The 18,909-nt window shown below is 42.6% G+C and overlaps 1 protein-coding gene across 4 annotated transcripts in view; it reads left to right on the top strand.

Moving 5' to 3' along the window:
• pde4a (phosphodiesterase 4A, cAMP-specific) overlaps positions 1-18,027 on the top strand; it is a 50,592-nt gene extending 32,565 nt beyond the window's left edge. For 3 of the 4 annotated variants that reach the window (XM_082531883.1, XM_082531884.1, XM_082531885.1), the window contains 14 exons: positions 783-968; positions 1,389-1,425; positions 1,604-1,674; positions 2,462-2,511; positions 3,225-3,337; positions 8,186-8,279; positions 8,363-8,526; positions 8,786-8,884; positions 8,974-9,138; positions 9,255-9,354; positions 11,141-11,295; positions 11,417-11,539; positions 13,687-13,869; positions 14,104-18,027. In XM_082531883.1, the coding sequence (XP_082388009.1) occupies positions 783-968; positions 1,389-1,425; positions 1,604-1,674; positions 2,462-2,511; positions 3,225-3,337; positions 8,186-8,279; positions 8,363-8,526; positions 8,786-8,884; positions 8,974-9,138; positions 9,255-9,354; positions 11,141-11,295; positions 11,417-11,539; positions 13,687-13,869; positions 14,104-14,607 (2,044 nt within the window). In that variant the 3' untranslated portion in view covers positions 14,608-18,027. Of the gene's footprint in view, positions 1-782; positions 969-1,388; positions 1,426-1,603; positions 1,675-2,461; positions 2,512-3,224; positions 3,338-4,400; positions 5,932-8,185; positions 8,280-8,362; positions 8,527-8,785; positions 8,885-8,973; positions 9,139-9,254; positions 9,355-11,140; positions 11,296-11,416; positions 11,540-13,686; positions 13,870-14,103 lie in introns of those variants that run through there. The other variant, XM_082531886.1, reaches the window with a different exon arrangement.
• Positions 18,028-18,909: the final 882 nt, after the last annotated feature.

The raw sequence follows: 18,909 nt of genomic DNA, 5'->3' as shown, positions 1-18,909 counted from the left end.
GTCCACTCCAGTGACCACTATGCATCAGAGGGTTAAAAAGTATTTAGGATTTTTTTCCTGGCTTTCACTCTTCTTCTTCTTCTTCTTTCCTGCCTTTGTTGGAACATTTCTACTTATTGCAACATATTATCAGATCAGTGGATATAGGTCATTCCATTGTTAGGATAGAGTATTGCCTCACCCGCATTTTCTCATGTGCATCCTTATGTGTGTTGCACAACAATCAAGAAAAGGGGGGCAGAAAAAGTCACAGAAAAACTTCTTCCCAGCATTGCTACATGTCTAAAGGCCACAGGGGGACTTCAGTTTGAGTGTCCTTAATCGACCAGTAGTTTGTTTTAACGTCAGATCTGTAGCAAAATCAACATTCTCAATCAGTCATGCCTCCAGATAGAGAGAAAGCTTTGGCCCAGAGAGAATGTGCGGTTGATGTGGCTCGTTTTCCTCACTTAAACACAATGCTCTCTGAGAAGTGACATGTCAGTAAAGTGTAATTCTTGGAGAAACCCTGTGGCAGCCTGCCAATCCAGCTGAACCACAGAGTTACAGCTGCATGCATTCATGCCGCAAAGTGTCACATCGCTTTCTTCAACTTTCACTCCAAAAAAAAGGAGAGAAACACTGCAAGAGGCTGAGCTGCATCATCACTCGTGTCTGGGCATTCAGGGTTATCTCGATAATGTTTATCCACACTGTGAAATAAGAAAGGCGGCAACAGAAACCTGCAAAAATGGAACTCATCTAAAACCCTTGTACTCTCTCTTTTCTCTCTCACTCTGCAGCTTTGATTCAGAAAATGGTCCCTCGCCAGGCCGCAGTCCCATGGATTCGCAGGCGAGTCCTGGGTTGGTGCTCCACCCCTCTTTTCCCCAGAGCCAGCGCAGGGAATCCTTCCTGTACCGCTCAGACTCAGACTACGACACGTCCCCCAAAACCATGTCACGCAACTCCTCCATCAACAGTGAGGGGTAAGCACGGAGCCATCGTTTGGATCCATCATGTTGAGGACAGGATGGAAACATGTTTTTTTTAAACCCACAGTGTCCACTCACGCACATCACAGTAACTACACATTATCCCAATCAACACAGCATTGGGAATGGGATTGTAATTATGCATCCATTATGCTAATGAAATCATGATGAATCCTCATAATATTGACTGTTGTGCTCTGTTTCCTGGTCTGTTTTTCAGTAAGCTTAAAAAACCTCAAACCTTTCATGTGTTTCAGGGATTTTTTTTCCTGTTTAGATCCACACAGGTCTTTGTAAACATCCAGCTCACAGATACAGCCTCTCATATAAACACAAACACAGAGCACCGCAGCAGCCACAACCACTCATATTCTTCTCATTCTCTGCTTTTTGTTTTCACCTTTGGTCCTGCAGGCATACAGAAGACATGATCGTCACCCCTTTCGCTCAGGTACGTATTCCCTGTGCACCTCATCTGACATGTTTAATTGCTGTAAATGGCTAAAAAAGGCAGCTAATTAGTGCAGTGAACTTGTCCTCCCCCCCTCCCACACCTCCCTGCTTCCTCCCTTCCTCTTTCCTCCTCCCTCCTCCTCCTTTCCCTCCCACGCTGTCCATCCATCCCCCAGGTGTTGGCCAGCCTACGAACTGTAAGAAGCAACTTCACCATCCTCGCCAATGTCACAACACCCACTAACAAGTCAGTATCATGCTGTCAAACACCCCTTCCCCCCCCCACTTAACTTGTCACGACTGCCTGCTTCGTTTGCAGAGTGTGTACACAAATGTCTCGGTTTCCTTGATCCCATGGGGAAACACTTTAGTCATCATGATTAACCAGTTTATGATGACCAGACAATGCTCAAGGAATATGTGATGTGCATTATTTGGCATATTTCCAGCAAGCTTTAGCTGAAGACTGAGTGCAGAGAGCTCAGTGCCTCAGGTGTATGTCCCTGACTCTGTGCCCAGACGATGGAGACGGTCAATAACACTAAAATTATTCTCCCTTGTAATGCAGTAGACAGAAGGAGCTCGAGCTGGCAGGCTTTGAGTTCCACGTCAATATGATATATAAAGCAATGCGCCACTGAATTATCAGCATCTATAATTACACGGCGGTGTACCCTTGCCGTACGATTACAAAAACCACAAAAGCCTTTTGAGAAGAAAGCCGAACTCAGGCTTTGTCTTTAGTCATTTTTAGACTCTTTCATTTTTGAAGTGAAACAAGAGACTTTGTGTGCACTATTAAAACAAGCACCTTGCCGTGTTATTGAGTACCAGATGAAATGTTAATATTCACTCCTCCGCTTGTCTAGTGTTTGTGGGCATATAGACGAAAAAACATCAATACAAATTCTTATATCTCCTGTCTGAGCCCTTTTTTAAAAACCATATATTGCCATGTTGCATGAGTGTTGAACCCCAGCAGGGGGCAGCAGAGGGCAGTTCTCAGACTGATGTAATGCTGTCTTTGTCCACAGGAGGTCACCAGTAACAAGCCAACCCACTGTTCCCCAAGCTACACTCTCTGGTATGTTGTTAGCTAATTAAAACTCTGTCCAGCGAGTTTCCTTTAAGGACACGCCAAGGCTCCCACTCTCCCCTAATGACCGCAGAACATCACATAATATTATGTGGCTATTACTGAGGAAATGTTTAATCAACTGCACTGCGCAGACTTTAGGAAATTGGGTGGATCTTAATTATAAGGCTTAAGCTATTATGGCTATATGGGTTAATAAAATGTTGAATTTAATCACTTCTTGCATGCAGATGTACAAAGTGCATGTAAGAATAGCTTCATTTAAACTGAAACTTTTAGTTTTTATAGGATTCTTTGAAAAAATGTGGAGCCAGGAGGTTGCAAGACCGCCATTGCCGTGGGTTGTGAAATAGATATGAAAAATAAGTGTTCAACAAATACTATTTTTGCAGTTTTTATTTTATTAATAAAACTGGTATTTTCTCTTTTTGTATTAAAAAGCTTAATCCTGATTTAAAATGTCAGAATGATACATGACATTATCAGCACAGTGATGTTGCTTCACTAGACTATTTTTCACTAATCTCAGCTTTTTAGGTTAATTATGATTCAGTACTGTGCAGTGCATGTCATCTTTGAGCCAAGGTGGAAGACAGAAAGTGCGATCACTAGAATGTGACCCAGATCTCCATGCACACATGCTCTTTTCACACTTCCTGCCCATTTATACTTTGACTATGTGTGGTGTGTGCCCCTGCCAGAAGAGACATACCAGCAGATGGCTCGGGAAACTCTGGAGGAGCTGGACTGGTGTCTGGACCAGCTGGAAACCATTCAGACCCACCGCTCAGTCAGCGAGATGGCGTCCAATAAGGTGGGCACCTGTTCGCACACAAATATGTTCAGCTTCACCTTCACTGTTCGCCTATCTCGGCGTAAGCGCCCTGCTGAGATAATGAGCAACATATAAACTGATCCACAAGGCTTTTCCAGCCTCCTCCAGTGCCTGTCACATGTGACCTTCACACATATTCACACAGTATTGCTCAGCACATGACTCATCAGCTGGAGTATTCATGTGCCACTTAAAAAAGTGATCATTTGCAGTAATTCTGGGTTTATTTGCAGTCCTGTGGTATTCATAAATAACTGATGTGGAGTCCTGTGTTCAGCTAGTGCTTTCCTTTTTGGTTGGTATACTGAAAAGCTGGGGGGGGAAACAACTCTAGTGGTTGGTGTGGTTGTAAGCAGTATTGAATTTTGGTGCATTTTTGCATTAGTATGTTTATAATTCATATGTGTGCACATGGGCAGAATTCTTACAGATGCATGCACTTTTGTTTGTGCGGGCACAGGAAGAGAGAGAGAGCGGTAGAGAAGGGTGGGATGTGACGGTTTGTGGGTGGGAAGGACAAGGGAAGGGGGTGGGGGGGGGGGTGGGGGGTGGATAGGTCCTGATGCTGATGTCTCTGCTGTAACCTTGGTTGCTACCGAACAGCAGCAGGGTCTGCCCTTCCCTTTTTTGTCATTGGCTTCCCACTCTGACCACAAGCCATGTGGCTTAGGCAACAACCAATGAAGCACAGGCAATGCTCCTTTAATAGTGCTCTGTCTTAAAGAGACAGCATCCTGTGCCTTGTTGATTTTATTCCAGAAATTCTTCCCATGCTTCACCTCTGTGTTAATAATTAGCAGCGTTCTTTGTGCTTGTAATCAGGCTTGTGATGAAAAGAGCGAGGGAAAAAAGAACACAGTGATGAATGAAGGGACATAGTTTATGTGTCAGTGCACATACAATGCACAGAGAGAGAGAGGAAGACTCTTGGTGAAAACGTAGTCTCTGTGAATATGTCGCGGCGTCTTAGAAGGTGCAAATAAGACATCCTCCACGCTGCCAACATGGAGGTGCACACATGAATATTCCCACACAGTCTCTCACTCACATTCACACCCTCACTCACACACATATTTCCGACAGACGTACATGCTGTCTTGTTGCACATGCGCTGTCGGCATCTGAATAGAGGCGAGCGCAGACACTCACACACATGCACGCGCCTGCAGCCACACTGCCTGATTAGCTTGCGAGAGCTGTCTACAGCATCCAGGGAAATGGCGCAAGAGGCAGAGCATTTGAGGAGAAGCGGCAGCCTAAAGCAGCGGGATTAGACCTCTGGCATTTTGGCCAGCTGCTGCACGGATTGACTGGGAGCAGAGGACTGTGCTGCGGAGGTATCAGGAGGCAGCCGGACTGCCTCTGCTCTGACTGTGTGTTACTGGGATCGGTGTGAGACGGCACAGACGGGCTGATGCACCGGTAGGATTGGGCCGGGCCTCTGGATCCGTACTGTGGGGGAGGGGCAGCCGACGCAGAGAGGGAGACTGTTTTTCCAGACCACAGCTCTGGTTTGATTCTTCAACCTGACTGTCTGCTACAGGCCTGCCTGCATCCCATTCTGTCCCCCTCGCTTTCTCTCCAGTCTTGCTGTTCTCTTGCTGTCATCAGTTGTTTGCCCGTTCTCCCTTCCCTGGTCCTCCTGCTATCCAGGCTCCCTTTGCATCCACTATTTGAAACCTCAGTCATCTTTCTCTCCTCCCGTCATCATCTCTCCATTGCCCTCACCTTTTTTTTTTTCATTAGTGTTTGTGAAGCAGCCCAGCTCTCGTGACATTGTTTTTTTTTTCTTTACATTTCTCTTACATTGCCACTCATTTCCACCATTCGCTGCTGTCTTTGCCCTTCAGACGGTCCATCGCTCCCTGTCTCCCGCCTCCCCTGCCTCCATCTTTACTCTTTCGGCTCCCATCCACCTTTACCCAGCACTGACTATATATTTGGGTCAGCCTGCTCAGCAAATGGGATGAGATGTAGTCTCCACAGCAGCCGGATCCAGGGGGCTCCTGGTTTGCCCTCATCTTCGGACCACACTGAGGCTGGAGCCTGACTCAGGAGTGACTGGGTGGCCTGCTTTGGGGTATTGCATGTAGGCAAGGACAATCTGCACCAGCAGCCCCTGCCCTCACCCCCTTCCCCTGTTCCTTTGACCCCTTCTTGGGGCAGCCGTCACTCTGGAGTGTCCCGGCTTGACTGGCTGTGGCCTCTCCCCACACACCCTGACGACGCCCTCATGCCACTGGGGGACTCGCAGCACCTCTACCCCACTCCACTACCGAACCTCCTGCCGGTGCCATCGACCAAAACCCCCAGTCACCCTCAACATGGGTGTGGTGGAGGCCATTGACCCAGCGCCGTCCCCCTGCCCCTCGCCTGTACCAGGGGGCTACAGGCTGTCCCGCTCCTCCAGCTACAGTCCCTTGCAGGGGAGGGCAGGGGCAGAGCTGGACCTCGATGCAGCTGCTGGAGGAGTTCTGGAGGGGGGTGGGACAGCAGCAGAGCGCAGGACACCCTTAGTGGACCTCTTCTGTGAGACCTGCTCCAAGCCCTGGCTCATCGGTTGGTGGGACCAGGTAGGGCTCGGGGAACTTGCAGAAAACAAACAAGGCCTGGCGGTGGCCATCTTGGATGGATGCTGTGAACTCTACAAGTGTTATGCATGCATTAACAACTCATCTGTTAGCTAGCCCTCATTATGTGTCTTTTTTAAAAATTCACCAGTTGTTGCGTCATCTTGTGAATATATTGAGCTTATAAGGGAAAATCTTAAAAGGTGCTACATTAGATTTGTTTTATGTGGACTCCATGTGGTGCTGGAAGACTTTCTGGGTCTGGCAGGGACTTCATTTCAAACAGTAAGTCAGAATGCTGGCCAGTATATTCCTGTAGATAATTTACATGAAACTACTCAGCAGGAACAGTGATAGGGGAACAGAATTTATTAACTCTGCCCAGTGTTTCTACACTGCAGCAGAACTGTAAACAAAAAGACAATAATATCAGTCTCATTCTTCATCCCCCTATAACCTGTCTACATCCGTGTCCTGTGAGAGTACACCGAGCTGCTTATAATCTGAGAAATAGCCTTGGGACTTTATGAAGTAGTCCAGCAGTTTTTACTGCAGGTACGATGCAGTGTCACATAATGGCCATTTCTATCCTTCACACCTGCGTCCCACATCCCTCTCTCTGGCTCTCTCCTGCTACCCCGAAGCTGGCCTCAATACAGACTAAAAGAAGGCAAGCATGCTGTCAGTGAAGGAGAAGCTTATTGTCTTGGTTCTGTGTAGATGCTTAATCCCCCTTTTGGTTATTTAACCCTCTGACTCTATGTAAATTTATACATTTTCACAGGTTTTTATTAATAAATGAAATTTGTAGACTTGTATGTGATGGGATATCTCGACACTTAATAAAAAGAAAAAGAATAAGGATTATAGGATTTACTTGATATCTCTGTATCACTAAGTACAGGTTATACTTTGGAGCACTTCCACGTGTTTTATTCATGACGGTTAGACAAGATATATGCCTGATATATACCTTACATATGCAGGTGTGTGAGCCCACAGTCATGTCTGAACAGTGTTTGCATGTTTGCTTCATTAGTCTGTATCAGAGGAAGAGTGTTGTTTGTCCTGGCACTCGGACTGGCACTGTAGAAGTGTTGGTTGGCAGCTATGACTCAGCGTTACAGCATTAGGGAAGGAAAGAACCAAAGAGCGGGAGAGAGGAGGTTTGGGCTGAGCCTGCTTGCCTAAGTGTGCCACTGGGCTTCACTGGCCTTCCTGGCTGCTGATGGCTGATTCTGCCTGATTGCTCCTACAATTTATTGTTACAATTAGCTATTTGCCTGGCTTATTATGTAAGAGGTGACAGGCCAGGAAATGATGGGAAAATGGGAGATAACTATGGGGATAAGAGTGAGAGATGGGGGGTGTTGCACAAAATAAAACGGAAGGAAAACAAAGAGGAGCTTGTGACAGAGAAGGATTTGGGAGCTCAAGGGAGGTAATGGAGAATGCTGTTTACCTCTAGGGGGAGGGAGGAGCAGTTTTAAGTAACAGAGAGCTGTAGCGAGGAGCAGAGGCAGAGGAGGAGAGGGTTGACCTTGGTAAAGGTCAGAGACACCTGCCTACTCCCTCAGATTGTCACCCAAGAAGCCACCGCTCTCACATCAAGCTGAAGGACTGACTGTGAGGAGGCAGTTGCCATGGCAACTGCTCGGGTTGCCATGGAGATTGTTATGTGTGAAAGATCAGTCAGTGGGACACAGACTGAGGGGTCTGTCCGATTTGCATTGTGCTTTCACATAACTTGTCTGACAGGGAACTGTTAAGTCTCCCAAATCATCGTGTGGAGCTATGACAATAAAACGTTACATAAACGCAGCGAGAAGATTCAGGAACAGTGTTCAGTCTGTCTGCATGGATAATGTACTCATTTAATCATATTTGTGTCTGTAGTTCACAGCTGACACTGTAGTTGTATGGGAAAGAATACATAAAAGAAACATGTCACATTACTGCAGCACATCTCTGGAAATCAGAGTACAAGCACACTGAGTCGGGGTATTGAACAGTCTGTTCTCATCTGAGAAAAGGAGGAGGCATGATTCATAATTGATTCCCTCGCAAAATGAGGGTGATAATTTATTTTTTCATATTTGAATCACAGGAATGTTTTGTTGTTATATATCAGTGCAAATGGAATCTAAATTACAGTGTTAATATATAGTTGGATATGTCAGTAACACATGTCTTATGCTTCTATGTCCTAACTACTGTTCAAGTCACTCACTTCTGTCAATGTCTGTCCTCCCCTCAGTTTAAAAGGATGTTGAACAGGGAGCTGTCCCATTTGTCAGAGATGAGTCGCTCAGGGAACCAAGTGTCAGAATACATCTCCACTACCTTTCTAGGTAAAGAAAACCTGCCGCCCACTTGTTGCCAACTTTTATAGCAGCTTCACCCGCAGCTGATCTCTGACTTCTGCTTGTTGCAGATAAGCAGAACGAGGTGGAGATCCCGTCCCCCACCATAAGGGAGAGGGAGAAGCCCATGTGTCACATCAGTGGTGTGAAGAAGCTCACGCACAGCTCCAGCCTTTCCAACTCCGCCCTGCCTCGCTTCGGAGTGAAGACTGAACACGAGGATGCATTAGCCAGGGTAAACGGAAGTGAAACCTACTTTCTCAGCACATTGTATTTATTTATCTAATTCTAATACTAAATTCCTGTTTGCATTCTGTAGTCTTCTGTGAGAACATGTAAAGAGAATTTCACTCCAAAACACTGACAGCAATCATCACATTATGTCTACACTGGACCGTAGTAGATTGTGTTAAAATAAACTTTTCTACTGTGAACTTCTAAAGAACTGGCAGCACTGACAGTTTGGTGACATGTGTGTTTCTCTTTGCTCTCAGGAGCTGAACGACTTGAACAAGTGGGGCCTTAATATCTTTCGTGTGGCAGAGTTCTCTAATAATCGACCCCTCAGCTGCATAATGTATGCCATCTTCCAGGTGAGAGGCCGGTCTTAATGGAATGTGCAGCAACTAATAGAATGTAGAATGACTGTGATCATGACTCTTGTGGACTCCGCCTGTTGCAGGAAAGAGATCTACTGAAGACCTTTCGGATCCCTGTGGATACGTTTGTCACCTATGTGATGACCCTGGAGGACCACTACCATGCCAATGTGGCCTACCATAACAGCCTCCACGCTGCTGATGTCACTCAGTCTACTCATGTACTGCTGTCCACACCAGCTTTAGATGTAAGTATCTCTATTTAACTGCCAATGACAAGAAGTCCACACAGCTTCTAAAACGAAACAATAGTTAAGAGCCAAACTGCAAACTATGTGTTCCCCTCTTTGTTTCTCTCTTACAGGCTGTATTCACTGATCTAGAGATACTAGCTGCATTATTTGCTGCCGCCATCCATGATGTGGACCATCCAGGAGTGTCAAACCAATTCCTCATAAACACCAGTGAGTCAAAATGAGATTAAACTTGTACACACATACATTACCAGTCAAAACTTTGGACACGTGACTATTTACATTGTAGATTCTCACTGAAGGAAACAAAAAAAACTCCCAACAGTGTCACCAGAAAAGCACACCTCCTCCTCAGTGCTTCACGATGGGAACCATGCATGTAGAGACCATCCGTTCACCTTTTCTGCGTCACACAAAGACACGGCGGGTGGAACCAAAGATCTCAAATTTGGACCCATCAGACCAAAGCACAGATTTCCACTGTTCTAATGTCCATTCCTTGTGTTTCTTGGCCCAAACAAATATCTTCTGCTTGTTGCTTTTCCTTAGTAGTGTTTTCTTAGCAGCTTTTTGACCATAAAGGCCTGAATTCGCCTAGTCTCCTCTGAACAGTTGATGTAGAGATGTGTCTGCTACTAGAACTCTGTGTGGCATTTATCTGGACTCTAATCTGGTCCTCATGTGTGCCAGTTTCTTTGTAGTGCTTGATGATTTTTGGGGACACATTCAAAGTTTTAGCAATTTTCCAGAGTGACTGACCTTCAGTTCTTAAAGTAATGGACTGTCGTTTCTCTTTCCTTAGTTGATTGGTTGTTGACATAATATGAATTCTAAGTTGTCAAATAGGGCTGTCAAGTGAGTACCAACCAGACTTCTGCCCAACACAACTGATGGTCCCAACCGCATAAAGATGGCAAGAAATTCCACAAATGAATTAAATGAATGAGGGTTTGCAGCGCTGTCAACAAAGCAAAGGGTGGCTACTTTGAGGAATCTAAACTATAAGATAATATAAAAGTTATTTATCATTTTTTTCTTTGCTACAAAATTCCGTATATCTTGCGTAATATATTTGATGTCTTCGGTTTGTATCTACAGTGTAGAAAGCAGTAAAAAATAGAAGGTGTGTCCAAACTTTTGACTGGTAGTGTATCACACAGCAGGAGATAGTCTGGGTACAACATGTTCTCACTCACTCACATACTCTAAAACCTGGGGTTCTGCAGCATGGTGGTGGACTGGTTAGGACTGTCCCCTGTCAGAAAGAAGTGGATAGGTTGGGAAATTCCTCTTTGGAACAGGAAGAGGTGAATTTGAAGTTGCCTGTCTGTTTTTATTAGCTCCACAATAGAGAGGCCAGACCTCACTTTTCTCTCATAATCAGCTGTCATAAGCTCCAGCATCCCTTAATAAGTTCTGGAAACAGGTGCATAGATGGGAATACTCCAGAATTACATTGGGTTTAGGCATGAGTACCAACTGGGTAGCTTAGGACACATGGAACCCCCACAGTGTTACTGTCACTACTTTGCACTAGAGAAACATCAAACACGCTCAGGTAATTTAATAAAAACGAAACAACATAAACAATGGTGATAAAAAAAAAGGTGAATTGGTTGAATATGCCTGATGTGTGATGTGCAATCATCACTAGCAAATTACTAGCAAAGAGAGGGTAGCTATAAAGAAACCAGTACAATAATGTCTATAACAATGTGTTTGTAAAAGTCTCTGATTTAAGAATGGGGATAATTCAGATAGCAAAAACTAAGCAGGGATTTTTATATATGCTTTATTGTTTTGTGTATATAAATTGTATTTATGATGTATATAGTGTAGTATACAACACGCACTTATATACATACATACATATATAGAGTGTGACTTCTCATTTTGTTTTGTAAATGCAACAGTTTACCCTTAAAAAATAGTAATTCTCAAAGGAGTTTTTGTTGTTCTTTTACTGATATCGATTGTTGCTTGATGCCTTCCTCAGACTCAGAGTTAGCCCTGATGTATAATGATGAGTCTGTGCTGGAGAACCATCACTTGGCTGTGGGTTTTAAGCTGCTTCATGAGGACAACTGTGACATCTTCCAGAACCTTACCAAGAGGCAAAGACAGAGCCTTAGGAAGCTTGTTATTGACATGGTGAGTGTCAACATATTCATTATGAATTATAGCTACCTTTCTCACTTGTCGTCATGTGACCCTTTCTACTTTTTATTTGTCTCTTTTTCCTCTAATCTACTCATACCTACTTTGTTCTCAGGTTTTGGCAACAGACATGTCTAAACACATGAGTTTGCTGGCAGACCTCAAAACTATGGTGGAAACTAAGAAAGTGACAAGTTCTGGAGTGCTGATGCTTGACCACTACACTGATCGAATACAGGTAAGCTACAGTTATTCAGTTAATTTAAAAGTACTTCCAGTCAACAAACAATGAGAGGAATATTTATAAAAGATAGGAGTGTTATAAAAGATAATGAGACCGTGAACGTGGCTCACCACAATGTTTTTTAAAGGTGGAGACAAGTTGGAAACACAATAAATATGAAGCTGGCATTTTGTTTTAAATAAACTAAACCCTTAGAGTGCATGTATAAGACAGGTGTAGCCACCACAAAGACAGCCATTCGTTTCTGGGCTTTGGTTTTCAAGGCTGGACTCCATGGCTGTTGCAGTCTTGTTATTTTGGCACAGAAGGGAAGTATCTGAATGTAATGGTGGAGTGCTAGGGCATCATGTAATGCTAGCATGCTTGGTTACCAAAGTGCATTGCACAGACGCAGATGTCAACTAATCGGTACAAACAGCACTGAATGGACTCTTAAGTACAATAACCAACAAGCCATTTCAAGAAGCACCTAAAAGTGTTGACGCAGTTGAGGCTTTTAGTTTGGTGACTTTCAAATGGCAGAAGCAAAGCCGCTTGCATTGGCCTTAACCTGTCAGTTTTGAAGCCAGCCTTTCAAGTGGCAGTTTTTGGCATTTGAAAGATTACTTCATCTTTCAGAGCTGTAAGCTGCTGCTTGGTTGAACAATATACTTCACACACCAAACTCCTGCAAGATCTAAAATCCAGACTGACAGTGTGGTGAATGGGACAGAAATGAAACATCCCCAGTTATCTCAGCCAAGGTGATGGTGGTTGCTGACAGTTTCTAAAGCAGCTGATCAGCTGTCTTTGAACAAAGACGAAACAACGGTGTTGATTTGAAAAGTATTTGAATCCACGAAAGACTAGATTCTAACAACTTATTGTATTATTATATGTGTCAAGAGTTTTGGAAAGGACAGCTAATCTGGAATTTCTCACCACTGGAGAAACTAAGTGATTTGCACTGCTCCAGTCAGATGTCACAGAAGAACAGGTGACATTAACAGCGGGAGTTAAAGGAAGAGCTCAGGTGACATCTGGATTAAGCGACAACATCTTTACAACCCTTTCATTGGGAGGTTAGATACAGAGGTTAATTAAATTCAGCTGCAAGCAGTGGAGGATGTTTTCTGAGGATTTAAACATGAGGAACATTTTTGCTTAGTAGCTGTCAAGATCAATAAGGAGGAAAGAGCAGTTACTGAGACTTTGGAGAATTGTACCAACTTGTGGAGGAAAGGAAAGGAAAAGAGAATGAATGTGAAAAAGGTCATAAAAACATTGGGTTTGCACCACATTTTTCAGTCGCTTTGTCAATTTAAAATGCTTTAAAATGTCAGACAACTTAAAGGGAAAAAGTAGACGATGGGCAAACAATCTTCATGTTTATCAGATTTCAGGATAGTGTTAATCAATGCTACGGCCATTACTCAAAAAAGGTGAGGTATTGCACATTACTCTTTACTTTTCTATTACTTATAAACCTGAAGCTACAGTCCCACACACCAATAGAAATCCCCACCCTAACAAGGACACGCATATAAAGAGCCCAAAAAGACTTTAAAGGAATCGTCACCGTAATTCAACTGCATAGGTTTAAATAGAGGCCAGCAAGCTTATTGCTTTTGTTACCTGTTGAAGTTAAGGCTCTGGCTGCAGGGCTGGGGTCAGCATACACTCAGCTATTATGTCATTCTGGGTTCTTGCCTAGCTTTGTGTTTGCATGATGTCTGCGCAGATGCTTGCAAAGGGCCGAAGCTGCGTTAACAGTATAATGCAACTGTTTCTGTCATGGACGCAGTCTTCATTTCACTATCGCATTCTTGTCCATTTATGCAATAACAATAAAGGTAATGTCCGTATCGCTACACTTCAAAAGCCGTAGACCATGACACCAGTTTGTTCCTCCCTGCACATAAACTGAAAGTAGCTGATTGTGGTGCACAGAAAGAAAAAAGCTTGTTTCTTTGTTTGTTTGTTTTTTATTTCTAACACAAGTAACAACATAATTTTAACTGTCATTTAATTATTGAATTAGTAGTACTGCATTACTTAAAAAATGTCATGTGATTACAGTAACAAGTTTCATCCAACACTAGTATTTCTAGCTTTGTACGTTCACAATATAATGTGAGGTAAATGATTTTGTATATGTGCAGGTATTGAGGAACATGGTGCACTGTGCTGACCTGAGCAATCCCACAAAGCCTCTGGCTGTGTATCGACAATGGACAGAGAGAATCATGCAGGAATTCTTCAGGCAGGGAGACAAGGAGAGAGAGCGGGGGATGGAGATCAGTCCCATGTGCGATAAACACACTGCATCTGTGGAAAAAAGTCAGGTAAATGAGCAGCAGTGAAATACACACATGTATGAATATAACAGCACGCAACTGGATAACTGTTAATGCTGTAGGTGGAGTGATAACTACAGTGCAGAGAGTGATTTATCAGCTCTGATCGCAGCAGTCATCCTCCTACATTTTTAATGCTGATTTGCAGGCAGTGAAGAAACACCACTGTGCTAGCTTATGTCATGTCAGTCATTGCCTTTTTCTTTTTTTTCCTTTACGTAGGTGGGCTTTATTGACTACATTGTCCACCCGCTGTGGGAGACATGGGGGGATCTTGTACACCCTGATGCCCAGGAAATCTTGGACACTCTGGAGGACAACAGAGACTGGTACCAGAGCACTATTCCCCAAAGCCCCTCACCACCTCCTGTGGACGACGACAAGGATCTAAACGTGTGCATAGACAAGTTTCAGTTTCAGCTCACTCTGGAAGAGAGTTTACAGCGGGAACAGGAAGACGAGGATGGCAAGCCCACGCCAAACCATGTGGCACAGGACTGCAGTCACGGGGAGGATGAGTGCAAAAAGGATGAAGAAGAAGACATAATGGCAGAGGAGGAAAATGAGGATATAATAGAAGAAGAAGATGAGGTGGCAATGGAAGAAGAGAACTTGGAGGAGGAGCTGAAATCTCAGTTGGGTGGGGGGCCTGACAAGGACAGACTTTCTGACACAAGTCCTGTAGAAGAAGAGGAGGATTCTTCTTCACAAGCTGACGATACATGAGTTTTGCTCCTGTATCTCCCTCCTCACTTGCACACATTATCTTGTTCATCCTTTCAATGGCCAAACCAAGAACAAATAAGACTGCAATGACAATACACACCTTTAAATATATTTTTCAAAAAGGGAATAAATACAAATTGCTTAAAGAGAAGTTAATTACACAGCAACTGTAGATTTGGAGTGGCAACAAGTCTTTCGACTGATTCCACAGTGAACTTTAGACTAAGAGGAATCTAGGAGAGCATTAATGTTGGGTGACTGAAGACAGCGTAGCACTCTGGGACTAGAATGCACACACATAAACACACATGAAGTAACACACAACTTATAGAAAGAAAGAAAAACAGGAGCAGGAAATCCACCAATGCAATGTGTGTACGAGCATGCAGCAGTCATGCAGTAAAAGTGTGCTCCGCATATTCCCTGTCCTTTCTTTTTTCGGGAGGCAGAAACACACGCTGGACTGTATGTTTGTATGTGTGCATTTATTAGAGGGACACTGATAAGTATTGAATCTCTTTGGAAAAAGCCATCCCTTAATGGAGTATTAACTAGTGTTCAGTCAGTATTAGTAATTCATGTTCGTTAGAATCTCAATAGAAACTGTTCTCCTCAGAAAAGCTACACGTCCGAGTAACTTCTTTTTTTTTCCATTTCTGTCGGAAAGAAAAATAAGATAATCCCATCGGAGTTGGAGGAGGTGAAGGAAAAACTACGGAAGGAAAGGAAGATGCTGCGACGAAGGGGCCATCGGGTCCCATATCCCCCTTTTTCCCTTTACGCGGAGAGTGCTACTGGTGCAAGATGGCTCTGTGCCTTTCTGAAACACCAGCTTCTTGAACGGAGCTGTCGTGAAGCAATGCATTGTGGGACAGGAGTGTCTGAATTTGTCATCATTTTTGATTGTCTCTTGTTGAAGATCTCTCTCTCTTTACTGTTCATGGTATCGTGGTGTGTATCTCACACGTACAGTTTCTGTGGTGATATGTTTTCAGCTGTAAGTCTTCCTTTGTTGCTCTTCTGGTAATATAATAACTCAGAACTCTAAATGCAGAGCAATCACTACCACCACCACAACCACCAGTAGACTCTTTCCAGCTTATGTTCTTTTCTTTTTTAATTTTTAGAATATTTTTTTTAAACTTTCTGAGAATAAGCCATGTGATGCTTTGAAGCATACGTTTTGCCTATTTTATATTTGACAGTTGCCGAATACGTTGAAGGGACACGGGATTATTTCATCAGCAGAACAAATTTTTTTAAACGCCATCTCACGCCCACTTGCACTGCGTGGTCATGTCTCCTCATACACAACCAATCTCACCAAAGTAAAGGATGAGAAACTTCAGTGGGTGAAGTGATTCAAGGGAAGACAGATGAATAAGAAAATCAGGGAGGCAGAATGTCAGGGGAAAGAAGCGTGACGTGGCCAAATAGGAGGTCTAGCGGTCCCTAATCATCCTTGTTATGTTTGATGCTTTTTTGCCTTAATGTCAGATGCAGGATATATGCCTGCTAGTATGTAGATTTATAAGATATACAATAGATATCCTAGTATATTTATATCACGTCTGTATGCTTATTTCTGTGAGTATCAGTGGGTCTATACACAATGTATCCAGCATTGCATTTGGAGGGAAAAGGTAGACACTGCTGCTGACTAGCTGTTATGTTGTTGCTGTGCTTGGACCAACGTAAAGAATGTGTTGTTTTCTAATCACAACGACTATCTTATTATAGCTATCTGAAGGCATTGAGGGGGAAATAAGAATTGAAAGGGGGAGTTGAGGTGTGTGTGTTTTTGGTAGGTTTAAGAGGAAGATGTTGTCACACTCATCGTCGCTCACTCACTGGCATTGCCGTATCTCGTCGAGCGGATGTTCAGGATTCGATCGACAACAGCTCAAACCGGCCGCAGTTTGTCCAGGTGTTCGTTTCTCACAGGGTATAAATGAATTAAATACATAAACAAACAAAAGAACACGAGTGGGGTTCTTTTGAAGGTAAGACCAAGTTCCTGCAGGTCAGTAACTCAGCTTATCTGAAGACACCACCACAGACTGGTGTAAGAAAAGCCCCATGGGCACAGCTGCGAGGCCCCCCACACACAGGCTGTTTCATCCAGTGAAATGGGAAGTTACTCAAATAAAAGATTCCCATATGCACTGGCCTTTTTTTTTCCAACACGTTGCTTTGTTTTGTGGCTTCTCGTTCTGTTATAAGCTATAAAAACATCAATATTTAATTGCCATACAAACACAATACTGTAGCAATTGTTTCTTATTAAGGAAATTATTAAAGTGATTGATTGCTGCCATTCTTTTTAAATGATGAGAAGAAAACCAGGGGAAGTGTTTTCTTTGAACAGTTTGTGTACAGTTTATTTTTATATCATTCTGGTGGATGGTCTGGAAAATGAATCACGTGTTGATGACTATAGCTATAAGCATTACCACTCTTGTATATAATGTAATATTGGATTGTAAATTATAAATTTATCCGCATCATCATGATTAACAAATAACCACTTAAAGTTGTTAAGTGAACCACTGCAGGCCACATCCTCATATTTCCATTTTTTAAACATATGTTCTCCTCACTCGTGCTGTCCTATTTTATTTTATTTTTTCACTTTTTAGTTGTTCACATTTATTGTTCAAATCAAATATATTCGTACCAGCACTTTATTTCATCAGGTTTCGAGGCAGACGGTGTGTTTCAGGTAGTGTGTGCTGCTGGTTTGGTCATTCGCAGTCACTTATTGATTATATTCCACTGGGCCAAACCACAAACCCTCATTGTGAAGCAGTTAGCGTTCACCTCTCTCTGCAGGCATAACCAAACAACCCAATCATTCTCGATTAAATGTCCAGATTAGACTGAACCCATTTGACCAATGCGATCAAATGGAAGTTGAGGTAGTCACATAGGATACAGTTAAAGGAGATAAATGTGTCCTTATGTGACTTGGCCCTTTCTAGCACCGTCACCACCTCGGTTTCTTAGTAACTTTAATCACTATCTAGCCTGATAGCCTAAATGTCCATCCCGTGGTGGCTTACTTAGCTGGTTCCCATCGGGTTTGCTGTCAGGTTATTGTTGTCACAGACTGACTCCCTCTGAGAATACTTCTCTGGGCTTTAATTCATGTGTTTGTTCATGAGTAAGAAAGGTTATTCAAGGGAAAAAAAAAAACATGAAATGATTGTAATATTTGTAAATGATGTTGCTGTAATGTGTAAAATGTGTCCAAGTTATTTTTTATTATATTATTTTTATGAGAGTTTTTCCTCTTGACAGAGCTGAGGTGTCATTTTGTGAATAAATGCATTTAATAAGCAAACATCTATATATAAAACAATATTATAGTATATCAGTATATTTTTCTTTTATTTCACTGTTCAGTACTGTAAAGTGTGTTAAAATACAAATAAAGAAAGATTTTTCTATTAAATGCAAACTCCACTCTCCTGTTTGCTACGTTTTTCTTCTTCGCATTAATGGTTTCTAATAACTCTATGCAGCTTAACACGGACAAAAAAGTGTCTAACTTGTGCTTTTGTGAGCATTACCGCCCAACTCAGAGCTTGGGGTGTTTCTCACCCATTGTAAAAGCTATCATTTTTTCATCATTTTTTTTAATCACATTTTTGACTTTTGATGCTCATATCAAGTCTGATTCACTCGTTTTGCTTTTTTTCATTTAAGAAATATAGCTAAAGAAAAAGAATTAAGAACTCCAGATTTCTTATTTATTGCATCTATTACAATAAATAAGGAGATTCATTCATTATTTTTCTTCTGAATTGGACCTGCTTGTCCATGTCTTTATCTCCTCTCACTTGCATTTGACTATTTTCATGACTGTTATCTATTAATCACCTCCAATCTGTTTAAAATGATTTTAACTCACTGTCACCCCAATTCTAAAGTTTTCTTGTCGGGCTTGTTTATATTTCAGTTTAATAATCTTGGTCCATTAAAGCCTTAAGGAGCAAGGCCAGTACCAACATTGTTGAACCACTCCACCCCTGTTCTTCAGACTGTGGCATCCTTTTTGAGACAAGTATTTTAGTAGTGTTTGCGACTTGCTTTGATCGTGTCCATTTTGACTTGGCAGTTTTTGTTAATCCACAGAAAATGTTGTTTGCTGTGGATTAACTGAAAAAAAATAGACATTTCTATATTAATAGTGGAACAGGAACCTTTTTGCAATTTCAACTGTTTAACTTTTACTTAACTCATTTGGTTTACAATTAATGGCAATCGAGGTGGGGTTAGCTAAAAGTTAAAAATCCCTGG

The sequence above is a fragment of the Aulonocara stuartgranti genome, assembly GCF_965226115.1.
Source record: "Aulonocara stuartgranti genome assembly, chromosome: 4".
In the NCBI taxonomy this organism is placed as follows: Eukaryota; Metazoa; Chordata; class Actinopteri; order Cichliformes; family Cichlidae; genus Aulonocara; species Aulonocara stuartgranti.
Note: the sequence above shows the minus strand (reverse complement) of the source record. Positions and strands in the feature narration are given on the sequence as shown.